Here is a 22566-nt window from a genome sequence, read left to right on the forward strand (position 1 = left end):
AGAGAATATTTCAGGACCTTGGACAGAAGCAGCTGGTGGGTGCAGTACCAGCTGAGAGACGAAGGGGGGCGCTCATTCACAGTGAATAGACGGACAGTGATTGAGCCCAAGTGCAAGTAATATTTATAATGTCACCAGTTATTATCTTCCATCACTACATGATAGCTGGCTTTCTAAAGCTAGAGCCCTGTGAAATAATAACACCGTCTCAAGTCTTAAAGAACATCTGATGCCTTTATTGCTTTTTTTATTATCAGCTTTTGAAGATAAATAAGTTAAGTCAATACACAATATAAACATTCTGTCTATACACAATTTGACTGCAAAACACAATGCTGAACCCGCTGTGTCCTGTGGCACATGCTGCGATTTTAAAGGGACAGTTCACAGATCAAAATACACATTTTCCTCTCACCTGTAGTTCTGTTTGTAATCTAGATTATTTGGTGTTAGTTACATTATAATTAAAAATGTAATCAAAATATGCATAATATAACTGAAATGGCTTGTGGTGCTAGAATAGTTCCTATGTGAAAGCGCTTACAAAAAGGTGTGTGGATTGTCTAAATTAATCAGGTCATGATTTCCAGAAAGAGACATCGCTGTTGGGTTTTCAAATGTATTTTTTGCCACCTTGAGCACCACAAGCCAAGTGCCATATAGACCCATCATAATGGATAATAATCAAGGTACTGTCGACATATCTTTGGCTGATATCTTCAACACAGTAGCTCACATCAAAACAATCTGGTTTGATAAACAGGAAAAATCTATTTTGGATTTCAGACTGAACTGTCCCTTTAAAAAAACAGAGATGTCGCTTTCAAGCTACTTCGTTGCTTGATGGATAATGCAGTGATTAAAGTGACTAGGGGTGCATGTACAAGTAATTCAAGCCATTATTTCTACAAATTCATCCTTATTTTTCACACAACAAAGATGCAAAATGACTAAAGCTGCCATGTGAGGCAAGACCTGATTAAGAGAAACTGCAAATAAAGAGTGGCATGATATTTGGACCTTGACACATCATTTAAAAACATACAGCACAACATTTCTTTGCATTGATTGTCACAGCTGACACATAATTAAATACTTAGAAACATATTCTTACTGTTGTAAAACCTCTCTGACATCTCAGTTGTCTTATTACTCTACCTTTCTGCCTTGCGGCCATTAAAACTGGCTTCACTGTTTACTACATCAGTGCATACAAGTGTAAGATCTTTGGAAGATTTAAGGAATAGTTAAATGTTTTGGGGAAATTTGCTAATTTGCTTTCTTGACCTTGACCTTTTCTTCACCTGGCCAAGACACAGTCCGGCACATAACTCCACTGAAAGTTGTTTTTGAAATTAAATTCTTGTACGAGTTAAACAAACAAGATATAAAATGGTAATAAGTGGGGGCTATAGGTGCTGGTAGATGTTTTTTTTTCCTTTGTCACCTCACTCTAAGCACCAATACAAATAGCAATTTTCCCAAGACGTCAAACTATTTCTTTAATATATACAGTAGATATATTGCAGATTTCAAATACATTTAGCGTTGCATATTTTGCCCAAACAGATTACAGTGAGGACAGTAACCATTAAAAGTTCAGCAGGTAACTTTTATAAAAATCTTTTTCTTAAACTTTTTGTTAAATGAGACGGATAGTCTGATTCCTCTGCCTCCTCCTAATGTTCATAATAGAATTAGCAAGAATCCTAGGCGCCTGAACGAAAACAACCAATCAGAGCCAGGAGGAGACTCTAATGTGGTGTCAATCACTGTATGCTTTCATGCAACACTGGTTAATGGGCTGATGAACTAGCCAGCCCTAGCTTGTCCATTTCTGGAGCTGCTGTCTGCCCTCCTACTGGCTGAGTTGTGTGCCAGCAGTGAGGAGTCAGGCTGTGAGCTGCTGCTGACCACCAGCTCACTGTTTGGCTCATTTTCTGTAACCAGTGGAGCATGAACGTTGGTGGAATTAGCAACCTAATTAGATAACAAGTTATCTAACAAGTTATCTAAATAAGATAAGCTAAATAAGTCAAATGTAAATGGTAAATGGACCTGCACTTATATAACGCTTTTCTAGTCGCTTTGCGACCACTCAAAGCGCTTTACACTACAGAATGACTCATTCACCCTTTCACACACACATTCATACTGGTGGCAGAGGCTACCCTAAACGGTGCCACCTGCCACCACTGGGAATTCACACACCGATGAACACAGCACATCGGGAGCAATTTGGGGTTCAGTATCTTGCTCAAGGATACTTCGACGTGTAGGCTGCGATGGCCAGGGATCGAACCACCAACCCTTCGGTTGGGGGCCAACCAACTCTCCCAACTGAGCCACAGCCGCCCCGTAACAACAATTAAGTAACAACTTAATGCTTCATCCACTCACTTTTCACAGGTTAGGAAAGCAAAGGGGTGGCTGTCTGTAGTATTAAAGTTCTATCGAGTGCAGTCCATTTACCATTTATTACATTACTATTTAATTGTTCACTACTTGAACTGCACTTCACAACTAATAGATTAACAGTTGATTGAATGAGTTCAGTCAGGTGTGTTCCTGCTTGGTTGAAATGAAGCCACACCAGCCCTTTCATGGATCAGTTTGACCCCCCCTCGATTACTGTCAGGATATAGTAACAGATTCAGCAAATATGACAAAAAGTCATTTTTATAAAAGTTACCTACTTTAATACAGAAAGTATCGCATGAGATGCTGAAAGTGCAAACAGTCACTCATAAATAACTAAAAACTCACAGTAATTTGCCCCTGAGGTATAATAGTACATAGTGCAACCAGTATCTCACCTCCTGGCCATCATGTCTGGTGACCCCCCTACTGTCTGATCTGACTCACTGTGGTTACAGCTGGTCTCAGTCTTTGTCGCTCTCTACTGATACTGTCCCTTCGCCCCCTGCTGACCTCCATCCTTTGGAGGTAACTGACTCGGGTCCTCTGCAAAAGGAATAGCTGAAGAAAGAAGATATAAAAAATTAATTAACATTTTGTAATAATAGGAAAAGCCCAGGTTTAAATAATTCCATTAATTTAAAATTTTGCTCCTTCAGTTTCAAGGACCTGGTATTGTGCACACTCATGTTTTACTGAGGCACTTGAATGAACTGAACAACCAATAATGTGATCAGGAACACCTGTGCTTTTCCTACAATGACATGTTGCATCCACTGTACGCAGCAAGATTTTCCAGTTTAGCATAAATAAGATTCAGCTCTTACTCAGAAAACTGCATTTGTGTTTTTACAGGACTGAACCTAAAACCTGATATCTTCCTATTATGCACTATAATGGGGCTCAGCTGTTATAAAAGGTTATTCAAAGGAATACTACAGATTTACAACAAAATAAACCTGAAGGATCTTTCTCACAGTGTTGCAGACTGCTACAGTTCATTTACAAGTTCTGGTAATTTACTAATGGTTATTACTTTCCATAAGTGGGTCATTAGCAATAAAGCAGTGAGAATACTTGCGTTCGGGAGCTACTGAACAAACCTGAGACTCAAATTATGAGAACTCTGAAGGACTGAATGACTTTCCTCATGTTCATTTAAACCTGCGATCACAGATTTTCAGGAATTTTTTGGCAGCGGGAACAACACTGACATATTCTCAGTTTTTAAGTTAGTATTGCGAACTTGTTAGCAAACAGTTGCCTATTTACACATCCAGCAGAGATGGAGCAACATTAGCACTAATTAGCATTTATTTGGAGTCACATTTCTGTCCACTTAGCGAAAGTAAGTCCAATATTCACTCTCTTCTTCACTGTGCTTTGGTTTCCACCAACTCCTGGGGAAAATATCAGACTTATTCCCAGCAAATTGTTTCAACTGTTTGTTTTCAACTTTGTTTGTCTGTTGTTTGAGGCCAGGCAGGTAGCATACAGTTGTTGTTGCTGTTTTTTTAGGTTTTTGTTGCTGAAAACATCACTATGAGACCTGTGATAGTGAACCAAAGCAGTAAAGTTGAAGACCAGAGAATGAAAACTGTGGGTTGATAGATGACGAAACACTGAAGGGAAGCAGAAGGGAACTGTAGAGGTGATAATTCTCTGTGTATTCATCACTAGGAGTGTCACCTTTCACATTCAATTAGTCACATAATTTGATTATGACCTCTTAAAATCTAATTTGCAAAATTCAATCAGTCTCACTTACGGTTCTGAAACTGCTGTGCTGTATATCTGGTCAAGAGGATGCCAAAACCCTCAATGAGAGCGAGCAAGATTCCCCCCATCATGGCAGAGCCCATCATGGTTAAGGGCCCACCTGGAAAAATAAATCATTGAATCACACAAGTTAATTTGATTTGGTTAGTTCATTCTGCTGTTTGGGTTTCCTCTTACTGCGTGCTGCCAGGATGGCCCCAGTCAGCGCACCGCTTGTAATGGAGTTCCAAGGATCTTCTTTCCCTCTCAGGCGAACTAAACCACAGTCGATTGTGGAGAAGAGCCCTCCCCAGACAGCAAAGCTACCTGTGAGAACCATCAAAAACAAGTCAGTGGGTGTTTGCAAGTCTGGTTTAATGTATCACTTTAGTTTCAGGCAAAGAAAATGTAATAACTGGGCTCTAGCCACGCTAATATAGCAAACCCTTTCAGAGATAACCAATGTTATATACACAAGGAATGCCACTATTTATGTCAAATATGTGACAGAAGAATACAAAGTCTTTAACCCTTAATAGGGCACTCTTTGAAATACTTGCAAATTCCAAATTTCAACCCTAGAGAATATTGGAGGATATTACATACTGCCAGAATGTATAAAAAAAACATACGGACCCAGGATAGGGGGTAATATTTTGAGAAAAAAAGTTTACGAGAAAAAATGCGCAGATTTATGAGATTTAAAGTGGTGAATCTGCGAGAAAACATTTTTGTCTCGTAAATCTGCAACTTTTTTTTAGCAGATTTGCCACTTTAAATCTCTTAAATCTGCACATTTTTTTCTTGTAGATTTGGCACTTTAATCTGGTAAATTTGTACATCTCCCCCTGAAGTTACCAAATATAGTTCTTCGCCCGATAAAGGGTTAAGAGCTACAGTAAAGGAAACAATACATGGTTACAAAAGTGGACTTCCTCACCTCCAATCTGTGGAGCTCTTATTCTCACTGCATTTGCACTTCCTCTTAGTCTGTGTCCGACACCCTGAAACATTAAAGTGCTGTTTAAAAATGTGAAGAGATTTGGAGCAAATAATTATCATATTATATATTATTTTGTGGTGAACTCACTGCAGGGGCATTACGAAAGCCCTTGATCGACTGGAACACTCCACCCCCGATTGCACCCATGGTGAAAGCACCTCCACAGTCATCCACTATCCTCCAGGGACTACAGGAATGCATTAGGAAGAGAGCGGAAGAAAACGTAAAGATAGAATAAAGTATGTTAAACTGACATATAGGCTATGTGATTTAAGGTGTACATTTTAAGTCTGTACCATAAAGCCATCCAAAATTGTTTATCGGGATTGAAAATTGCCACTGCAATGATTTTGGATGTTTAATTGACAGCGAATTAGTGACAACATTTTTATTTGAGTCACTCTTTCCAAATGTTGCTGCCTTATCAAGCTGTTCTCGCAACATTATACTAATGCTGAAACAATGTGTTTATTAATAAGAGAACAGAATAAGATAGACAGACAAAAGAATAATCAAAAACTATTTAAATAATTCATTTATTGCTCATTTGATCAACTTTGATCATGCTCTAGGAAGAAAATTATTTTTTGGAGGGACAGATTAAACTCATCACAGTCAAAGTCCCTGTCCTAGGACCTTTGTTGGTCAGTAATGTAGGCTTGCTAAGAAATTCACATTTAAACTGAGCTCTACAATATTAAGTAACATGTGTGAACTGTATTTTAGGGCTTTTTTTGCAATACACCCCCAGCTGTCACTTAAAATAAATATAACTAGATCCTGTTAAAAACAATAAATTCTGCTCTCCTCATAGACACTGTGAAGCCATGATTGATTCTGCTGAGATGAACGATCACGTGGCAAATATTCACTGAAAATCAGACAGAACAGCAGGCTGTTTGCACAGAGCTGAGAGGAGAGGACAGGAGAGGAGAGGAGAGGACAGGAGAGGTTGTAAGTAGAGGTTGTAAAAATGAAAAATATAGCATGTGTCAATTTTCAAAACAGTTGAGACGTCGTTTGAGACCGAGCCATAAAGAGACCGAGAGGGAGGACGGAAGAGACAGAGACAGAGACAGAGGAAAGCTAAGTAGAGAGGACAAAGCATCGTACAGTGAGAACAAAAGAGGTAATGTTTACATCTATCTATAACGTACAACACAAGCATTTTCAACTCAGCTTTTTTCATGACACTTGGAAAGATATTTGAACTCCTTTTTATTCCAATTAAATGGAAACAATTTATTAGATAAATCAAACTTGCGTTTTTCTTTCTTATAATGATGTAATTTAGCAAATCATTTCTGACATTTAGTTCCCACTTCTAGCCATGATTGTGTTTATTCCTGAGAAGTGTCTGAATTATGTATTTTAGATATATTTTATATATCGTCACACTGTTAAAATAATCGCCTAAGTCATTTTTTGTCAAAATTGTTTTTTTTTGCCTAAATCATCTCATCTCATGTGATTTTACCCCTTTAAGATCATCACTTCTTTGACAATTTGCCACATTCATAGGCATCAGATAAGAACCCAGCAAATAAGAGCTAGAGGGAGATTGTTTAGTTATCAGTTCAGTTTATCAGTGTTTTATTGTTGACACTAATATTGCTTACTCTAAGGTGTCTAAGAGTGGCATGAGCGTGTCATAAACATGACATGGGATGTGTCATGAACAATAATGACTCTTTAAACTAACATTAATGCTCATGATACTTGTCATGTCATGTTTCTGACAGGTTTGTGTGACTCTTATGTAGACACCTTCAAAATAAAGTGTTACCATATCTTGCATAAGTCACAAAGGCATGTTCAAAAAATTGCCAAAGTCATTTATTTCTCCTAAGGTACATCATTTACACAGAGTGTTATTACTATGCCAATAGCCATCCTTTGTTACATCCTTTTTGAGTGAAATGATCAATAAATGTCATATGTTACACTTTTGGTGAAGTTTTTTGTGTTTCCTGCAAAACTTGAAAAAATGAATTAGGCGATTATTTTAACAGGGTGACTATATATATTATATATGGTAGTAAAATACAAGCCCTGAAACATCTTGGGGTTCCGAGGGTTAACACCTATGATGACATATTAATGTAAAAGCTCAGACTAGTTTCTTTGTGTAAGTGAGATAGTGACCACAGCTTTATCTCTTTAGCTCCCTGACCCTTCACTAAGCTAACCGGCTAACACTCTGAACCTCTCTGTTCACTCCCTCAACGACCTCAATAAGACACTACACAGACAAAACAATTCCCAAAGCCAGCTGTTTTTAATAAACAACGAAAGGTAAATGTTTAAAATAAAAAATAATCTCACCAAGGTTCACGGGCATATTCCTCCATGTTTGTTGTCGTCAAGTCAACGGCGCTACGTCATCACTGTGCGCGCCGTGTGCTGTTGTGGGAAGTCGTGTCGCTCTTCAAAGACCAGAGAGGCGATTCATTTGTTCATCAACAACAGGTAATGTTACATTTTCACTCATTAAATCCTCCAAATAATAGAAGGTTTGAGCGTTAGTGTAGTTTCGGGGGTACTTTCGAAGCACACAGGTTTGTGATTTGATTTATTTCATCCGGTTTCTGCCACTGAAGTCGCCGAGCGGGCGTTGCAGTTATTTTTATGGAAATAAATGTTTTATCGTGCATTAAACTAGTGATTTCTACATCAAGAATTTCTCTTTAATTATCAAGAAGACTTTGACCAAAACCTGAGCAGCGATAAGTAGCAAAGCAACACAAACCAACGTTTCACCGGGAGGCACAGAGGCACACATTAAAAGCATGCAGAGCACCAACAACACAAGGCACATTCATATCTACAACACCATTCATTCACCAGATCATACACAGTGTTTAACGGAGGCATAAAATGCATGACAATACAAGCAGAACTAAACTGTTATAATAAGACAGTAAAAGTGTATTTAGATGACGATAAAACTATTTTAAAAAGAAATGTAACTGTATTTATGAGAAGGCTGAAGTAAACAGCAGGCTAATGTTTCAGCCCTGCTTCAAATGAGCAGTTTCAGCTGACTTCAGGTATTCAGGGAGCTTGTTCCACAGGTGAGGAGCAGAGAAACTAAATGCAGCTTCACCTTGTTTGATTTTGATCCTGGGAACACTGAAACCTGTCCCAGGTGACCTAAGGGGTTGGATGCTTCATAATGGACAAGTAACTCTGAGATATATATCTGGGCCTGAGTCCATTCAGTGCTGGAAGTGAAAGCCTGGTTTACGGTTTTATTGCCCTTGGTGAAGTCATCTCAGTCACCCAGGATTTCATTCAGAGTCAGGGACCTTTCCTTGCATCTCAGGGTAATTTTCTGCTGAATAATACTGGCTTTATTGTATTTGTGTTTCTCTGTGTTGCATGTCAAGACTTTTTGGACTGGGGCAGCCCAATAGATAGATAGATAGATAGATAGATAGATATACAAGTATATATATATATAAGTGCCTTATTCAGTGTCATGAAGTACATGCAGCACACACGCTTTCACTGGACTGGGTTTAAAACTTGTTCTGAACATCCAAGAAACCCTGAGGCTAAGTTGCAACATGTATTTATGTAAACAGGTGTTGCTGAGGTTTCTCAGTAATCAAATTAATAAAAATACATTGTATAGGCTCAATTACTGAGTTGTGATAGAACTGTAGCAATAGTGTACAGAATTAAAATTAGGTTGAGTGATTTTTTTGTTTGTTTGGCTAAAAATGTATATATTTAAAAAGTAATTTAAAATTATTGAATTGATTAATTTAATCATTATTATTTTTAATGAATTAATTAATGTATTAATGTTTGGCTAACATGTATTTTATTAATAACTTTTCTGTTATTGATTTATTTCATTACTTCAGCAATATCATTAACATGAACACATGTTGAGAAGTATGCTTAGGATATCTTAGAATAGATGCTCAGTACAAGTTTTTTTCCCTGTATGTTCTGTATATTGTGCCCTTTTCACAGACATAAGCACTTTGTGATTTATGTCTGTGAAAAGCACTTTATAAATACATTTGACTTACTTACTTACGTTTGCTTTCTGGAGCAGATCTATAGGATTTTGCAAGGTCCCATTAATTTAATAGAAGTCCAAAACATAAACTGGGAGTTGGTATGAAACAATATGAAACAATATCTAAGAACATAATAATAAAAGTGTGTTAAGCTATTCAATTTTTTGATTTGATTTGAATGATTTATTTCAAATATGCAGCAACAATACAATAATAATAATGCATCAACAGGAGTCAGCCCTAGTGACTCCTGCACTGATAAGGCTGCCAAGCATTCTATAAAAATGCCACAACATATTTGAAAAGGGGTGGGAAGAAGTAAAAACTTGTTCAATCCCACCCCACTTCTTTAAACAATATTAACAGGTCAGAAATCAAAATCGAAACTCAAACTCAAAACTACCTGTTTCCTTCAGACTAATTTCTCATTTTCATGATATCAATTCTATGTATCAACACTTGCATATTTGTACACCGATACACATAGACACACACAAGTGTACAAACGAACACTTGCATATCTGTACACCATACAACCCCGCTGCTCCAAGGAACGATACAGGAAGTCGTTCCTTCCTTCTGCAATAAGACTATACAATTCATCTACCTCTGCCAGAACCAACATTACTGAAATGCACTAAATCTTTGCACTAAATCTACGCACGACACTTTGCTATGTTATTAATATTATTACTATTATTATTATTATATATACTGTTGCTGCCATTATTACTATTATTACTATATACTGTAATATACTACTATTATTATTATACCGGCCTTACCAGCCTTATTTATTATTATTATTATATATTATATATCATATTATTTTACTTATAATTACTTACTGACTGTACTGTTCTTATTATTACGAACTGCTGTGACAACCGAATTTCCCTTCGGGGATGAATAAAGTAATCTATCTATCTATCTATCTATCTATCTATCTATCTATCCATCTATCCATCTATCCATCTATCCATCTATCCATCTATCCATCTATCCATCTATCCATCCATCCATCCATCCATCCATCCATCATACCAGTACACATAGATGCACACAAACATGCCAATACATTTCCTGTATACCCATACACTTATACATAATCCTACACATACCCATGTTTCCTACTCACTGACACACTGAAAATGTCAGCCACTCCGACTGCCAGCACCACAGCAACTGTGGAGTCAGCCAATCATTAATAGATAAGTAAAAATAAAGCTCTGTTGGTTTCTGCATAAGTTGATCTTTATTTGGATGATTGGGTGAGTATTTTATTTTTAGACATGATCTGTGTATCCCTGCCTCCATCTGCTGAAGTCAGTGGATGAATGTTTGCAGTTGTGGTTGCATCATCGTCATCATGAGTTAATCCTCTCTCTCTCTGTCTCTCTCTCTATGTTCCAGGATGCCTCTACCTGCGGCACTGCTGGCCCGATTGGCCAAGAGAGGGATTGTTAAACCGTCAGAACAAGGTAGTATAAAACATTTTACAAGAGAACCCTGGGTGCATTCCATTTATTTTTTTATGTGTTTTCATTTAACAACTTTTCTCCTCCAACATCCAGAGGCAGATGAGGAGATTATTGCCGAAGATTACGATGACAACAACGTAGATTATGAAGCAACTAGAGTAGAGAATCTACCACCAAACTGGTATAAAGTGTTTGACCCTGCTTGGTATGTATACATGACTTCTACAGTAAGTTGTTAATGTTTACTGATGGATTTATTTTTTATTTTAGCTCTTACCTGATTACATTATTTAACAATGTTTATTTAAAGTTATTTCTGAATTTGATTTTCTTCTTCCTTTAATCTACAGTGGTCTTCCTTATTACTGGAATGTGGAGACAGATTTGGTGGCCTGGCTGTCCCCAAATGACCCAAGTTCAGTGGTAACAAAACCCGCAAAGAAAATTAGAGGTATAGGATTAAAAAGCATTGGCAAATAATCTCAGAATTTAGTTTTTGATTTATTCTGTGACTATTGCCTTCATTTTCATGTCATTGTTCAGCAGAGGGAGGTGATGAAAGAGTTGAGAGGTCATTTGAGAAGCCTGACAGAGACCGAGAGCGTGAAAGAGAAAAAGAGCGGGAAAGGGAACGGGACAGAGAAAGAGACCGAGAAAGGGATGAAGGAAGGGACAGAGACAGAAGGAAACCGAGAAGAGAGGACATAGCACCGTACAGTAAGAACAAAAGAGGTAATGTTTACATCTGTAACATACGACACAAGAATTTCCAAATCTGTTTTTTGTTTCATGAAAAGATGTTACATTTTTATTTTCCTTTTCAGGGAGAAAAGATGATGAGATGGACCCCATGGATCCCAGTGCTTATTCTGATGCCCCAAGGTACATTATTTACAGTCAAGATAAACAAACAAGCTCTTGGCTCTTCAGAAATCTAGTATTGCACTTCCATAAATTTAAGAGAGAAAAAAATGCAAGGCTGAAATATCTTTATAGATATAATTTCCATGATGTAACTTAATGCATCTTTTCTTGCCTGGGAAACAGGAAACATCAAATTTAATAGAAGATGTCTCTTTCTGTATATATGTTTTTGTCTGTTAATCTATTTTCTCAGCAATCACTCATCCAATTAACTTCACACTTGCCGAACAAGTGCATGCTCATGAAGAAAGAGAGACCGGAGATGTTGCATTGTAGCAAACTCAATCATTTGAAGCATCACCAATGCAACTTTTGCAATGCATGTTTTTTTCCCCCCATAAATAGCCTGACCCCAGGTTAGTTCTGGGGCATTTAAGCATTGCTCAGGGATGCAACAATATCATGGCAAGCGCAGTGTTGACTGTGAAGCTGTTTGGATGAGTGATTCTTGAGAAAGCTGCAAGCAGCAATACCAGAGGACAAGCAATCAGCACGTTCTGAACAGGCACTGCACTGGTAATTCAGAATTCACAATCCTGTTCCTGACACAGGCTTTCTGTCTCCAGGGAGAGAGATTATTTTATCAGTCTTGAGCTCCTCTAGAGCAGTAGTTCTCAACCTTTTTGAGTCGCGACCCCCAATTTAACATGCATGTTGTCCGCGACCCCCGCTCACTGAACACAATCTCACACGCACAGTTCAGATCACCCTAAAAAAGAAACAAAATTACCAAAAAAGGAAACAAAATGACCAGAAAAGACACAAAATGACCAAGAAGACACTAAATGATCAAAAAAGACTCAAAATGATAAAAAGACACAAAATGACACAAAAAAGAAAAAAAATTACCAAAAAAGACACAAAATGACTAAAAAAACAAAATGACCAAAAAAAGGAAACAAAATGACCAAAAAAAACACAAAATGACTAAAAAAACAAAATGACCAAAAAAAGGAAACAAAATGACCAAAAAAAACACAAATTGACCAGAAAAGGATAAAAAAAAAAAACACACAAAATGACCCCAAAAAAAAGACCAAAAAGACTAAAACACATTAGCACATGAACACTTTAACACAGTGGAGACAGAGCTGACTTCCAAAATGATTTGGCGACCCCCAGGAATCATCTCGCGACCCCAAGGTTGAGAATAGCTGCTCTAGAGCTGCAGAAGATATTGTACGGTCTGAGCAGTACTATACATGTCCAGTAAACTGATTCTGACGTGTAAAATTGGTAAAGTGTGCCTGTATGGTGTGAGCTGAATTCATTGTTTTTATCTCTGTAGGGGAACATGGTCGAGTGGCCTGCCCAAGCGTAACGAAGCGAAGACGGGTGCAGACACCACAGCGGCAGGGCCTCTGTTCCAGCAGCGGCCATACCCGAGCCCAGGAGCTGTGCTTCGAGCTAACGCAGCAAACCAGATCCCCAAGGAGTAAACTGAGCTCCTGGAAACAGCTTTACAGTTTAACTTCTTTGCTCACATCTTAACATTTGCCGTTACAGACTGACATCTCTTAAGGTATTTTTTTCCATTCGCAAAGAGTGTACATGTCAGAAATTGAGTGCTAAAGATTTAACACCATCAGTGCATTCACACTTAACATGTAGAACAGTTGTAAATATGTTTTTATATGACCGAAAGATTTACCTCTTTGTTGTCACTAAAGTCAGTAGTGGACTTGATTTGCTAATAAATTTGAAGATTACTGTGAAAATGAGTCATTAAAACTTTTCTTTAGGGTGTTATGGAAGTTTTGTAATAAAATATGTACAAATAAAAATGGTTGACAATGTTTTATTACAAAATTGCAATGCTTTAAAATCCATTATTATTGAATATCACAAAAACGACAGTTCAGATGAGATGAAAAAGGACGGGGGATGTTTGGATCACTGATCTGATGCTCCCACGTAGTGACAGATGATGTCGTAATCCAATGTGAATACTTTCTCCTCGTGTCGGTCCAGCTGCACCATCGCCCTGCACTTGTTCTTGTCCCGCTGGAGAATACGGCCGACCTGAACAAACAAATGTACGCTGCGATTAGCCTGAGTACAAACCAGTAGACACACACATGCTGCAGGAAAGAAGAGCCTTTGCTTACCTGTCCTCTGTGCTCACCCAGTACAACCATTATAGAATCATTTTCACTCTTCGGAATAATGGTTTCCAGCATGTCCTGCCTCACATCTGCCACCGAATGGAGAAACAGAGGGTCATTCAGACATTTTTATGACACTAAAGTGGGTTTCCTCTTCACGAATGATATTTAATGTCACTTATGTATCTGTATGAGCACAATTCTTGCTAATAAGGCACTGATCATTTCTTTATGATAAAGGAGAAAGACTGAGATGGCACTTATGACTCACCGTCTAACAGTCTTCCCTCCTCAGTTCGACACACACAGGTAGTCGGTGTCAGGACATCCTCCACACGCATCTACGAGAAAACAACACTGTTCTTAAAAGGTATACTACCTAGGATTTTCCTAAAGATACAATGTTTAGACCCAAAATGCTGTCTATATTTGAAGATACCCTGCCCTTTGTCTGTATTTTATCTCTTTTTTTTTTTTTGCATTTTTTGGGAGTTTGGGAAGCTTCTGGGTGACACTGTTTGGACATAAAACTGAAAAAAGACACAGCACCATACTTTCAACTTTTGTTGAGCAAATGGGGAGGGGCAAAGTTTGAAAGTTGTATTTACAAGCAACAGCAGACGATTCATCCACAGCATGGCATTAGAAGCTATGAAATCCAACAGTTATTCAAGGTGATCCAACATTATTCAAACACTGCAGCTAAAGATATGGTGCAATATTTCATATTTTTTCAGTGACTTGGCAGCACCGTTACCATCTTTGCTACCTGTTTTGACTGCTCCTATATAAATGATAATGTAATGAATCAAAAATAATTAAACAGTGTTTACCTTTGAGTTGTAGTACCTCCCCCCTTTGAAAACTTTGTCTATAAAGCGAACTTTCAAGTCTCTCTGGAGCCAGGAGGGGGGAGGCGGTGGTCGCCGTGCCTCTTTCACTGGAGGCTTCTCACTACAAAAGGAAACAGAAGAAAAGCAAATATACAGTTTAGCTCAAAGAAAACCCTGACACATTATTAACCAATAAATGAACATGAGAGGTATGTGTATATAACAGTCAAATTGACATGTATAAGTGTACCTGTCTTGACTTGATTCTCTGTGTTTCCTCTTCCTCTCATCTTTTACTCCATCTCTTTCTGAAGACTTGCCATTACTTCGCCTCTCTTTCTCCTCTCGTCTTTGTTGCTCCTTTTCTCGCTCTCTTTCCTTCTCTTTCTCCTTTTCCTTGTCTTTGTGAGCTTTACTGAGGCGACCTAGTAAACGGGAACACATGGTTAGCATAGTATTAAAATGTCTAAAATGTCACGAGATGCCCATCTTATTTTCCAAAACTTGTTGGTAAACTAAGTTTTGACATATTCAGGTTGTTTTTTGTGTCTGCCCCAGACTCCAAAACCAAGAAATATTCAATTTACAGACACAGAAGAGTTCTCAATTGGAAATATTTGAGAATTAGCAACAGCAAATTTTGAGACAGTTTATGTTTAAAACAAGTTACATGATTTGTCAAATATGAAATTGCAAATTAATTTTATGTCAATTGACAAATCAATTAAGCTCCGCAAACAACTGGGTTCAGATGTGTTCCTTCAACTGGAAACCTCAGACACAGTTAATAAAACTCATCAAAAAACTAATTCATCATCCTTAGCTGCTTATCTGAACTCAGGTTGCATTGTCGGACAGAAAACTATCATATTACTATAAAATGTAATGCAACAATATCATAATTGTTTAAAATGAGTGGGGAGGTAAAGTGAATTTTGGCATTTGATGACCTCTTAATGTTACCAAAATGGAGTGAAATATTGTGTTATCTGGGATCAATCATCATTTTCCACAATTTACTCGAGTTACTCACTAAGGTCTTTGCAGTTTTTGTCGTATTCTTTGCGTCCAACCAGTTTAACAGCATACTGGCTGATTGTTGCAGACTTGCCGCCAATAGCCAGCTTCACCACCACTCGAGCGTTGTCTGCATCGACGCCTTCAATCTGCAGCACATGAATGAAAGTTACTAAGAGAAAACAATACATAGAATAAAAAAAAAAAAAAAGGAAAGTAGTTCTCTGATAATTTACTGCCGTTTCAAAAGATAACCAACTATGTCAACAGGTGATGAGTATTTCAGATCAGTTCTACCTTTCCGTACAGATCTTTATGTGCCCCTGACTCCACCAGCACACAGCCGCCCGGACCCATCACTAGCTCCTCCTCCTTTTCTCGCTCTTCGCCCGGCTTTGGCGGGCGCTTATGTTTGTTGGGCTCCAGGTCCTTTATCGCAGAACGATCAGCTCCAAGGCCCAAACCTTTTGGACGGAGCTGGTGTTCGATTGGCTTCACGTGTCTGAGCAGACAGGGAACAACATAATGAAATCAATAAAGAAGAGATGGACATGAACGGAATGTAAAAGAGGCAGGAGGGGATATAGTTTAAGCCAAACATCTTTTGTTCAAAAATTAGGCTCCTGGGAACAGATATAAGAGTGATCCTTCAGAACAGATATAAGAGTGATCCTGTCAACTGGAAAGACACTTTCCTGTAATTAGGGCTTTTTCAACAATTGCAGTCTATAATATTACTGCTGGTTAATGTGCAAAAACATTCAGATTTCTCTAGCTGAAACAACACTCACAGTTGAACTACATTCAATGTCCTGAACAGAATAAAAATATTAAATCAATTTAAATTGAACACATTCCAACACAGATTTAATTGGTATTCAATCTAGGGCAGCAACTAATGATCATTTTAGAATTAATCATTCTGTTGATTCATTTTTTAAAGAAAAAAAATACTATTTTAGTGTACGAAATGTTAAAAAAAAAAAAGAAATTCAGTTTACAGAGATATAAAACTGAGAAAAAATAGCAAATCCTCATATTTGAGAACCTAGAAGTAAAGAATGTTTATCATACTGATGCAATTAATCCGTCATTCAAACTGTTATTTCATATTCTTCTTTTGGTTGAGTAATCAGTTGTTTCAGCTAGAATTTGAACACCATATCTGGGCAAGTTAAGCAACCATGATGGCAAATCAGGATAGGAGATGTTAAAGAGAGGGGTGGGTGTGTTACTGACTGTTTAAAGGTGCGTCCAATGCCTTCCTCTTTATTCCAGCCCATCCCTTTAAGCATAGCGAGTCCATAAGCCTCAACAGGAACGCTCTCATAATCTGCCTCTGTCGACTGAAAAACATACAGTGATATTAGCTTTTATTATCAAGGGATGAACATTAAAAGCCCACATAACCAAAGAAGTACAGCCGACATTAAAATGTGTATCAGGACTAAATGAAGTGCTTATCTAATCTTTTGAGTTCTGAAACAAAAAAAACTGGCGACAGACAGAGAGGAGCAGTTTGTAATGCCGGTCTTACTCAGAATTTTGGCTCCAGGCTGTCAGACTCAGCCCGGGCTGACTGAAGTCACCAGGCAGCAGCCCTCATCAGAGCACTGGCCCTGCTCATCTCTGCTTATCTCCACAGAAGGCTTTCCTCTGAGGGAGGCTGGGAGTCCACTCTCACAGAGCAGGCTGCATAAAAATGAGCTCCGGGGCACGGCATGCAAGTTTCCCCTGACTCTCGTGTTCTGACAGTCACATCTGCGCCGACTGAGCGCAGATATGGGATGACAGTGACGAGGCATGTGAGGCCTCTGATGAAAAGAAAAGACATCTGATTGGTTGCCTGCATGTCTCTGGGGAAAACGGTGACTCCTGTCTGCCACCCAAGCCTTACTGTACTGGCAAAGTCATCCGCACCCATACGCATGCGCACAACTGTGTCTGCACACATGGGTGTTATTCTACTCAGTTGACCGTCAGCACTTTCACACACTCAAATTTCAAATCTGAGTTAAAGTAGCCAGACTACCAGATTTTTCTGTACCGTCAGGCATTTTCGTATGCTCACTCTAGCAGATTACGTTGTGAACTTCACATCTGATACCATTAAAAGAGATTAAAAATTTACGAAAGACCCGAGAGCCATTGTCTCCTCAAAAACCCTTCATCAGGGTAGCTCGGTAATCCAAGCCGAAAACAATGGAAAGCCTATTAAAATGAATTATTATGTTATTAAAAAACATAAAAGGCAACTGGGAGGAATACATATGTGTATTTACATGAATGTTCATGTTGGCAAAGCTGGAAAATAACACAGTATCAGTGAGCATTATCTACTAATAGGGAAGAGTGTTTTAATTCGTACAATAGAATTTTAGAATACTGAGGATGTGAAATACATTATCATATCCTGTATATAACTGATATTTTAACCTTGCTGTTCCTTACATTTGTTACTTTTGTGGCATTCTCTCAAGTCAGAATTTCAACTTAAACAGTGAATCATCTTCAAATTTTTCCGTTGTTTGGCTGTACTATTTAGTACTTGAATGTGCTTTCTTCTTCGCCTAACACTAAAATAGAGAAATATTCGATTATGCAAGTGTTTAATCAAGACTTCTCAATCTTTTTCTGACCCAACCACTGAGTTTAGCAACAAGCCCACGTGCACTGTTGTGGACCTCTGCTTCAGATTAAGTTAATGTTTCTGTCAAACAATAGGTATCCATACTTACAGATTCAGGCCGAAGATCCACTTTTACTTGGTCTCCATCCTCAAAGCCATCGGGCACTTTGTTTTGCATCAACAGGGGGATGGCGAGGTTCGGGTTGATAGCTGACTGAGGGCCATTCTGCCACTCCTCAAGCTGCCTCCGGGAATCTATAATTGAATTGAAGATTTAAGGAGATTTTTTCCTTAGTCTTTTCACCGAGCACACAGTAAACACACATTAAACCATATCTACACCCCTCTCTGTACAGCAACCCAATCTGTTAATGACCCCACATCACCACCAACACTACTCACACAGCCTCCCAACCGCAGTACTGGATCTGGACTGGCCATTCCTCTTTTATTATCCAATGACTGTATTTATCTTAATGGGCAATATCCACATTGTGTTTATCTTCATGTGCAATACATGTTTCGTTTAATAGTCTTATAGACTTATTTCCAACATTTTCTAATTTAATGTGGGATGGTACACCGATACTCACATTACATCTTGTCAACATTGCTTTCTTTTATACTTTTCCCTCAGGGATACATTGCAGCCCTGTCACATTGTCTGATTTCTATTGTATTCTTGTGCGTATTATAATAGTTTTCTTACTAGTATTTTATAGTTTTTTAGTATAGTTTTTTTACTTTGCACTGTTTGCACATAGCATTTCTAAATATTTTTCATATACTGTATTGTAAATAGGTCCTCGTGCATCTATAACTGAACTTCTACGGCCTTTCATTGTACTTGTACAATGACAATAGAGATATCTATGCTATATCCAATGTGTACACACCTTCAATGAGTTCTTTGATAGCCCGGGTCTCCACAGAGTCATCGCCTTGGGTTGTTTCTGGTGTTTTGCCTGCCCTCGCTTCGCTCTGGCCCGCTTGGTCTCTTCTGTGCCAGCGGTTTTTCTGGATCAGAGGGATGATGAGCTCTTTTGGCTTCTCTGATGGTTTTGAACTGCAGCACAGAGGGAAGTTAGCGAGCTGGCAGTCAGGACTGCTTCTGAACAAGATTCACTGAACCACATGATGTAGCTAACTTAACGTCACCCTGTTTAGATAATCGCCTAACTCATTTTTTCAAGTTTTGCAGAAAACACAAAAAACTTCTCCAAAAGTGTAACATATGACATTTATTGATCATTTCAGTCAAAAAAGGATGTAACAAAGGATGGCTATTGGCATAGTAATAACACTGTGTGTAAATTATGTGACTTAAGAGAAATAAATTATTTTGGCAATTTTTTTTAACATGCCTTTGTGACTTCAGCAAGATATGGTAACACTTTATTTTGAAGGTATCTACATAAAAGTCACACAAGCCTGTCAGAAACATGACATGACAAGTATCATGAGCATTAATGTTACTTCATAGTGTCATTAATGTTCATGACACATCCCATGTCATGTTTATGACACGCTCTTGTCACTCTTATGTAGACACCTTCAAAATAAAGTGTTACCAATATTAGTGTCAACAATAAAACACTGACAAACTAAAATGATAACTAAACAATCTCCCGGATGATCTTAAAGGGGTAAAATCACATGATCTGATCAACTGAGGATGTAGACGACGTCATGAGGAGAGGATTTAGGCAAAAAACACAACAACAATTTGGACATAACATGACTTAGGCGATTATTTTAACAGTGTGACGTTATACATCTGCCTTACAGTAGCTAGAGACGCCTAATAAATCATTGTTACTTATATCAGAATGGAAAAGAACCAGCCAAGATTACGCTAACCTCTGTACCAAATGGTAACGGAAATATTAACGATATTTAACGCGAACTAGAAACGTAACTGTTATATTTTAAATGAGCCCGGCGTGTTAGTTAGCATTAGCTAGCATACGAAGCCTACCTTTGCAATTCTCTTCCGTCAATTCCGGTCAGGTAATCTCTTTCATCTGCCTTGACCGCAGCGTCGCCGGTTGAAGGTTTAAATTTACTAACAGTTTTAGTAAAACCAAACGATAATGGCGCTGGTTTTCTTTCTATTTGCTCCCCTGAAATAACAGCCTCGGTGGGACCTGTATCTTCTCCGTGCGACGCCATCATTGTTTTTAACCAACGGACAGAAGTAAGAGAAAAGAATTCTGGTAGTTGTAGTTTTATATCGCCATACTGGAGTTGTTCCAGTCTCCTCTTAATACTACAGATCCCGCCATGCATCAAATTTAAAGGACCAACGACCCTGTTATTGAATAAATTAATGCGATTATGATCCACAGGCATGAGAGTAAACTAACTAGGGAGGAAAGAAATATATTTTGTATATATTTACAAATAAAACACGTGTGTGTTCTCTATAATACCCCAAGAAAGTAAATAATGTGGATTCAACTGCCAAAAATGGCAATTAACATGGTAGTATTATTGCGTAATATTTACATTTTGTTAGGCTTATAATTTTATATTTGTCGCACAATGTAGTCCACTGTAAATGTCCTTTATTATTGTTTTTTTTTTTTTTGCATAATTACATAGGCCTACTCTTTAGTGGAAAAAGTGTGTGTGTTTTTTTTTTTTTAAAGAAGGAATTAGCCAGGCAAAATGTTTCTGTGTCTATGGTTAATGCTTATACGGATTATATACGTATATATAAATATATATTGCTTGCTACATAGGACCAATTCTCCCCAAGTTTTATCGAAACTAAAATACTTTATAAAAATAAGATCTTTTACTACGACCAAATGGCACTCGTCATATTGGATAGCAAATTTGCCTTGAAAAACTTTGTCTGGTTCTCACGCCTTTGAGCCCTGGTTATAACTCGTAAGCGAAAAGTGATGCTGCTGATGCAGGTGCAGAGAGAGTGAGAATAATAAGGGGCGGTACTTTTAACTCTTTATTCCCTCCCCTCTGTGCTCCTTAACTTCCCAGGATAACCTTCTCATTTCCCCTTTATCATTGTTTCTTCACTTCAAAAGTGCCTTTTTCTAAAGCAGGATCGTCAACCTGAGCACACTTTCTACAGGACAGCACAGCCTTTATCTAATCTGATCTGATCTTCGACAATTGACGCTCCTCCGCCCTGAAAGCACCGCGCCTTGCAGTTCAATGACACCTCTACCGGGGCAAGTCAAATCTATAATAGCGACGTTTGTCCTCATCGTGGTTGTGGCTGTAACAGAACAAAAATATGCTCGTAATTAATTAACCTGCACGATCTGGCAAACGAAGACGAGCAGAAAAGGGCATCTGGTGAGGAAAAAGCGAGCATGAAGGTAAGAAATTCTTTATAGTCACATAAATTAAAGTGCAGCACTTATTGTCCAGTAAGCTTTTCACTCATCACAAGTTAAACAGCAGCGTTTTGACCACTGACCACATTGTTTTGCCTATAGCAGTGCAGTAGCTGCCAAATTTATAATCGGCCGCTGTCAGATTTGCCCGATAGTGTGTGCGTATGTGTGTGAGAGAGTATTTTTCCCTCTCTCTCCTCTCTCTCCTCTCTCTCTCTCTACAAGATCACCACGGCTCTCAGAGCATCACTGTCCAAATATCCCGTCAGCCGTGCACATCGTCTCTGACTTTATCTGGGATACGGTGGTACCATTTACTCATCCCTGCATTCCCACGCTGCTTCCATCACACACACCAGGCGATTGCTCTTAAAACAACTCGTATTTATTTAAGTCTGGGCTTATTATTTTTACCTCAGTCGGGTCGATGTATATAGACGCGTTTAAACGGATCCTCTTTGAAAGGCTGAACTGCTTGAAAAGAATGTGTGTGTGTCAGCGCCAGGGCAGGTCAGTATTTTTGCCTAAATATGAGAAATATGAGAATCTGTTGTGTGTAACCCAAGTGTGTGTGTGAGAGGGTGTGTGTGTGAATGAGTGAGAGTGTGTGTGCATGTAAACTATACTGTGTGTGTGTGTAAAAGACGGAGTGAAGGATGTGGGTGTGTGATGATGGTGGCAGATCTTATAGGGATAAAGAGTCATTTCGACATGAACTTTAGCTCAGCAGGTCATCATATGTGTGTGCATGTCTGTGTTTTCTTGTATATCAGGCGATGTGAGGACCATTGTGAGTTTAGGACCGACATGAGTAAGGACATGTTGGAAAGTGAGGACATATTGGCTGGTCTTCACTTCTTCAAAGATCTGTTTGAGGGGTTAGACTTAGTAACAATTAGGTTAAGATTAGGGTTAAGGTAAAGGTTGTGGTTAGCCATTTATTTGTGATGCTTAAGGTTACAGAATGCAGAGATTTTCATCGTCCGATAACCATCACAG

At 38.4% G+C, this 22566-nt stretch overlaps 4 protein-coding genes across 6 annotated transcripts in view; 2 read left to right on the forward strand and 2 right to left on the reverse strand.

Moving 5' to 3' along the window:
* Window positions 1-2378: 2378 nt before the first annotated feature.
* Window positions 2379-7540, reverse strand: timm17b (translocase of inner mitochondrial membrane 17 homolog B (yeast)). The gene is made up of 6 exons (XM_059333299.1): window positions 7505-7540; window positions 5267-5366; window positions 5117-5180; window positions 4375-4503; window positions 4187-4297; window positions 2379-2979 (listed from the first exon to the last, which is right to left on the reverse strand). The coding sequence occupies exons 1-6, from the start codon at window positions 7528-7530 to the stop codon at window positions 2900-2902; spliced, it is 510 nt and encodes a 169-aa protein (XP_059189282.1). The 5' UTR covers window positions 7531-7540; the 3' UTR covers window positions 2379-2899.
* On the forward strand, window positions 7534-13402 carry pqbp1 (polyglutamine binding protein 1). 3 transcript variants are annotated; one of them, XM_059333296.1, is made up of 8 exons: window positions 8573-8590; window positions 8642-8665; window positions 10627-10694; window positions 10788-10899; window positions 11045-11145; window positions 11238-11426; window positions 11519-11576; window positions 12907-13402. In XM_059333296.1, the coding sequence occupies exons 2-8, from the start codon at window positions 8661-8663 to the stop codon at window positions 13055-13057; spliced, it is 684 nt and encodes a 227-aa protein (XP_059189279.1). In that variant the 5' UTR covers window positions 8573-8590; window positions 8642-8660; the 3' UTR covers window positions 13058-13402. The 3 variants fall into 3 exon arrangements, with proteins under 3 accessions (XP_059189281.1, XP_059189279.1, XP_059189280.1); XM_059333297.1 differs by having other exon boundaries at window positions 11241-11426; XM_059333298.1 differs by lacking the exons at window positions 8573-8590; window positions 8642-8665 and adding an exon at window positions 7534-7648.
* gpkow (G patch domain and KOW motifs) lies at window positions 13170-20399 on the reverse strand. Its single transcript, XM_059333295.1, has 11 exons — window positions 20181-20399; window positions 19099-19268; window positions 18312-18457; window positions 16813-16919; window positions 15871-16075; window positions 15590-15722; window positions 14807-14981; window positions 14557-14677; window positions 13995-14064; window positions 13727-13812; window positions 13170-13640 (listed from the first exon to the last, which is right to left on the reverse strand). Exons 1-11 carry the CDS (start codon window positions 20375-20377, stop codon window positions 13512-13514), a joined length of 1539 nt encoding a protein of 512 aa, XP_059189278.1. The 5' UTR covers window positions 20378-20399; the 3' UTR covers window positions 13170-13511.
* Window positions 20400-21854: 1455 nt separating this feature from the next.
* LOC131971731 (membrane-associated guanylate kinase, WW and PDZ domain-containing protein 2) overlaps window positions 21855-22566 on the forward strand; it is a 45508-nt gene continuing 44796 nt past the window's right edge. The window contains exon 1 of the mRNA XM_059333301.1: window positions 21855-22077. Coding sequence (XP_059189284.1) covers window positions 21995-22077 — 83 coding nt within the window. The 5' untranslated portion in view covers window positions 21855-21994. The remainder of the gene's footprint in view (window positions 22078-22566) is intronic.

The sequence above is a fragment of the Centropristis striata genome, chromosome 5 (genome assembly GCF_030273125.1).
Source record: "Centropristis striata isolate RG_2023a ecotype Rhode Island chromosome 5, C.striata_1.0, whole genome shotgun sequence".
NCBI lineage: Eukaryota > Metazoa > Chordata > Actinopteri > Perciformes > Serranidae > Centropristis > Centropristis striata.

Bases quoted from the DNA above. Each gene is read 5' to 3' on its own strand.
- pqbp1 (XM_059333296.1), top strand. The intron at 10,900-11,044 runs GTATGTATACAT...TTTAATCTACAG, and splicing joins AAAGTGTTTGACCCTGCTTG to TGGTCTTCCTTATTACTGGA. The intron at 11,577-12,906 runs GTACATTATTTA...TTATCTCTGTAG, and splicing joins GCTTATTCTGATGCCCCAAG to GGGAACATGGTCGAGTGGCC.
- gpkow (XM_059333295.1), bottom strand. From the start codon at position 20,377: ATGATGGCGTCGCACGGAGAAGATACAGGTCCCACCGAGGCTGTTATT. The intron at 18,458-19,098 runs GTGTGTACACAT...ATTCAATTATAG, and splicing joins TATCAAAGAACTCATTGAAG to ATTCCCGGAGGCAGCTTGAG. The intron at 14,065-14,556 runs GTAAACACTGTT...GTTTTCTCGTAG, and splicing joins GGAGGTACTACAACTCAAAG to ATGCGTGTGGAGGATGTCCT.
- timm17b (XM_059333299.1), bottom strand. From the start codon at position 7,530: ATGGAGGAATATGCCCGTGAACCTTG. The intron at 5,367-7,504 runs GTGAGATTATTT...GCATTCCTGTAG, and splicing joins GAATATGCCCGTGAACCTTG to TCCCTGGAGGATAGTGGATG. The intron at 2,980-4,186 runs GTAAGTGAGACT...TTCTTTCTTCAG, and splicing joins AGCACAGCAGTTTCAGAACC to CTATTCCTTTTGCAGAGGAC.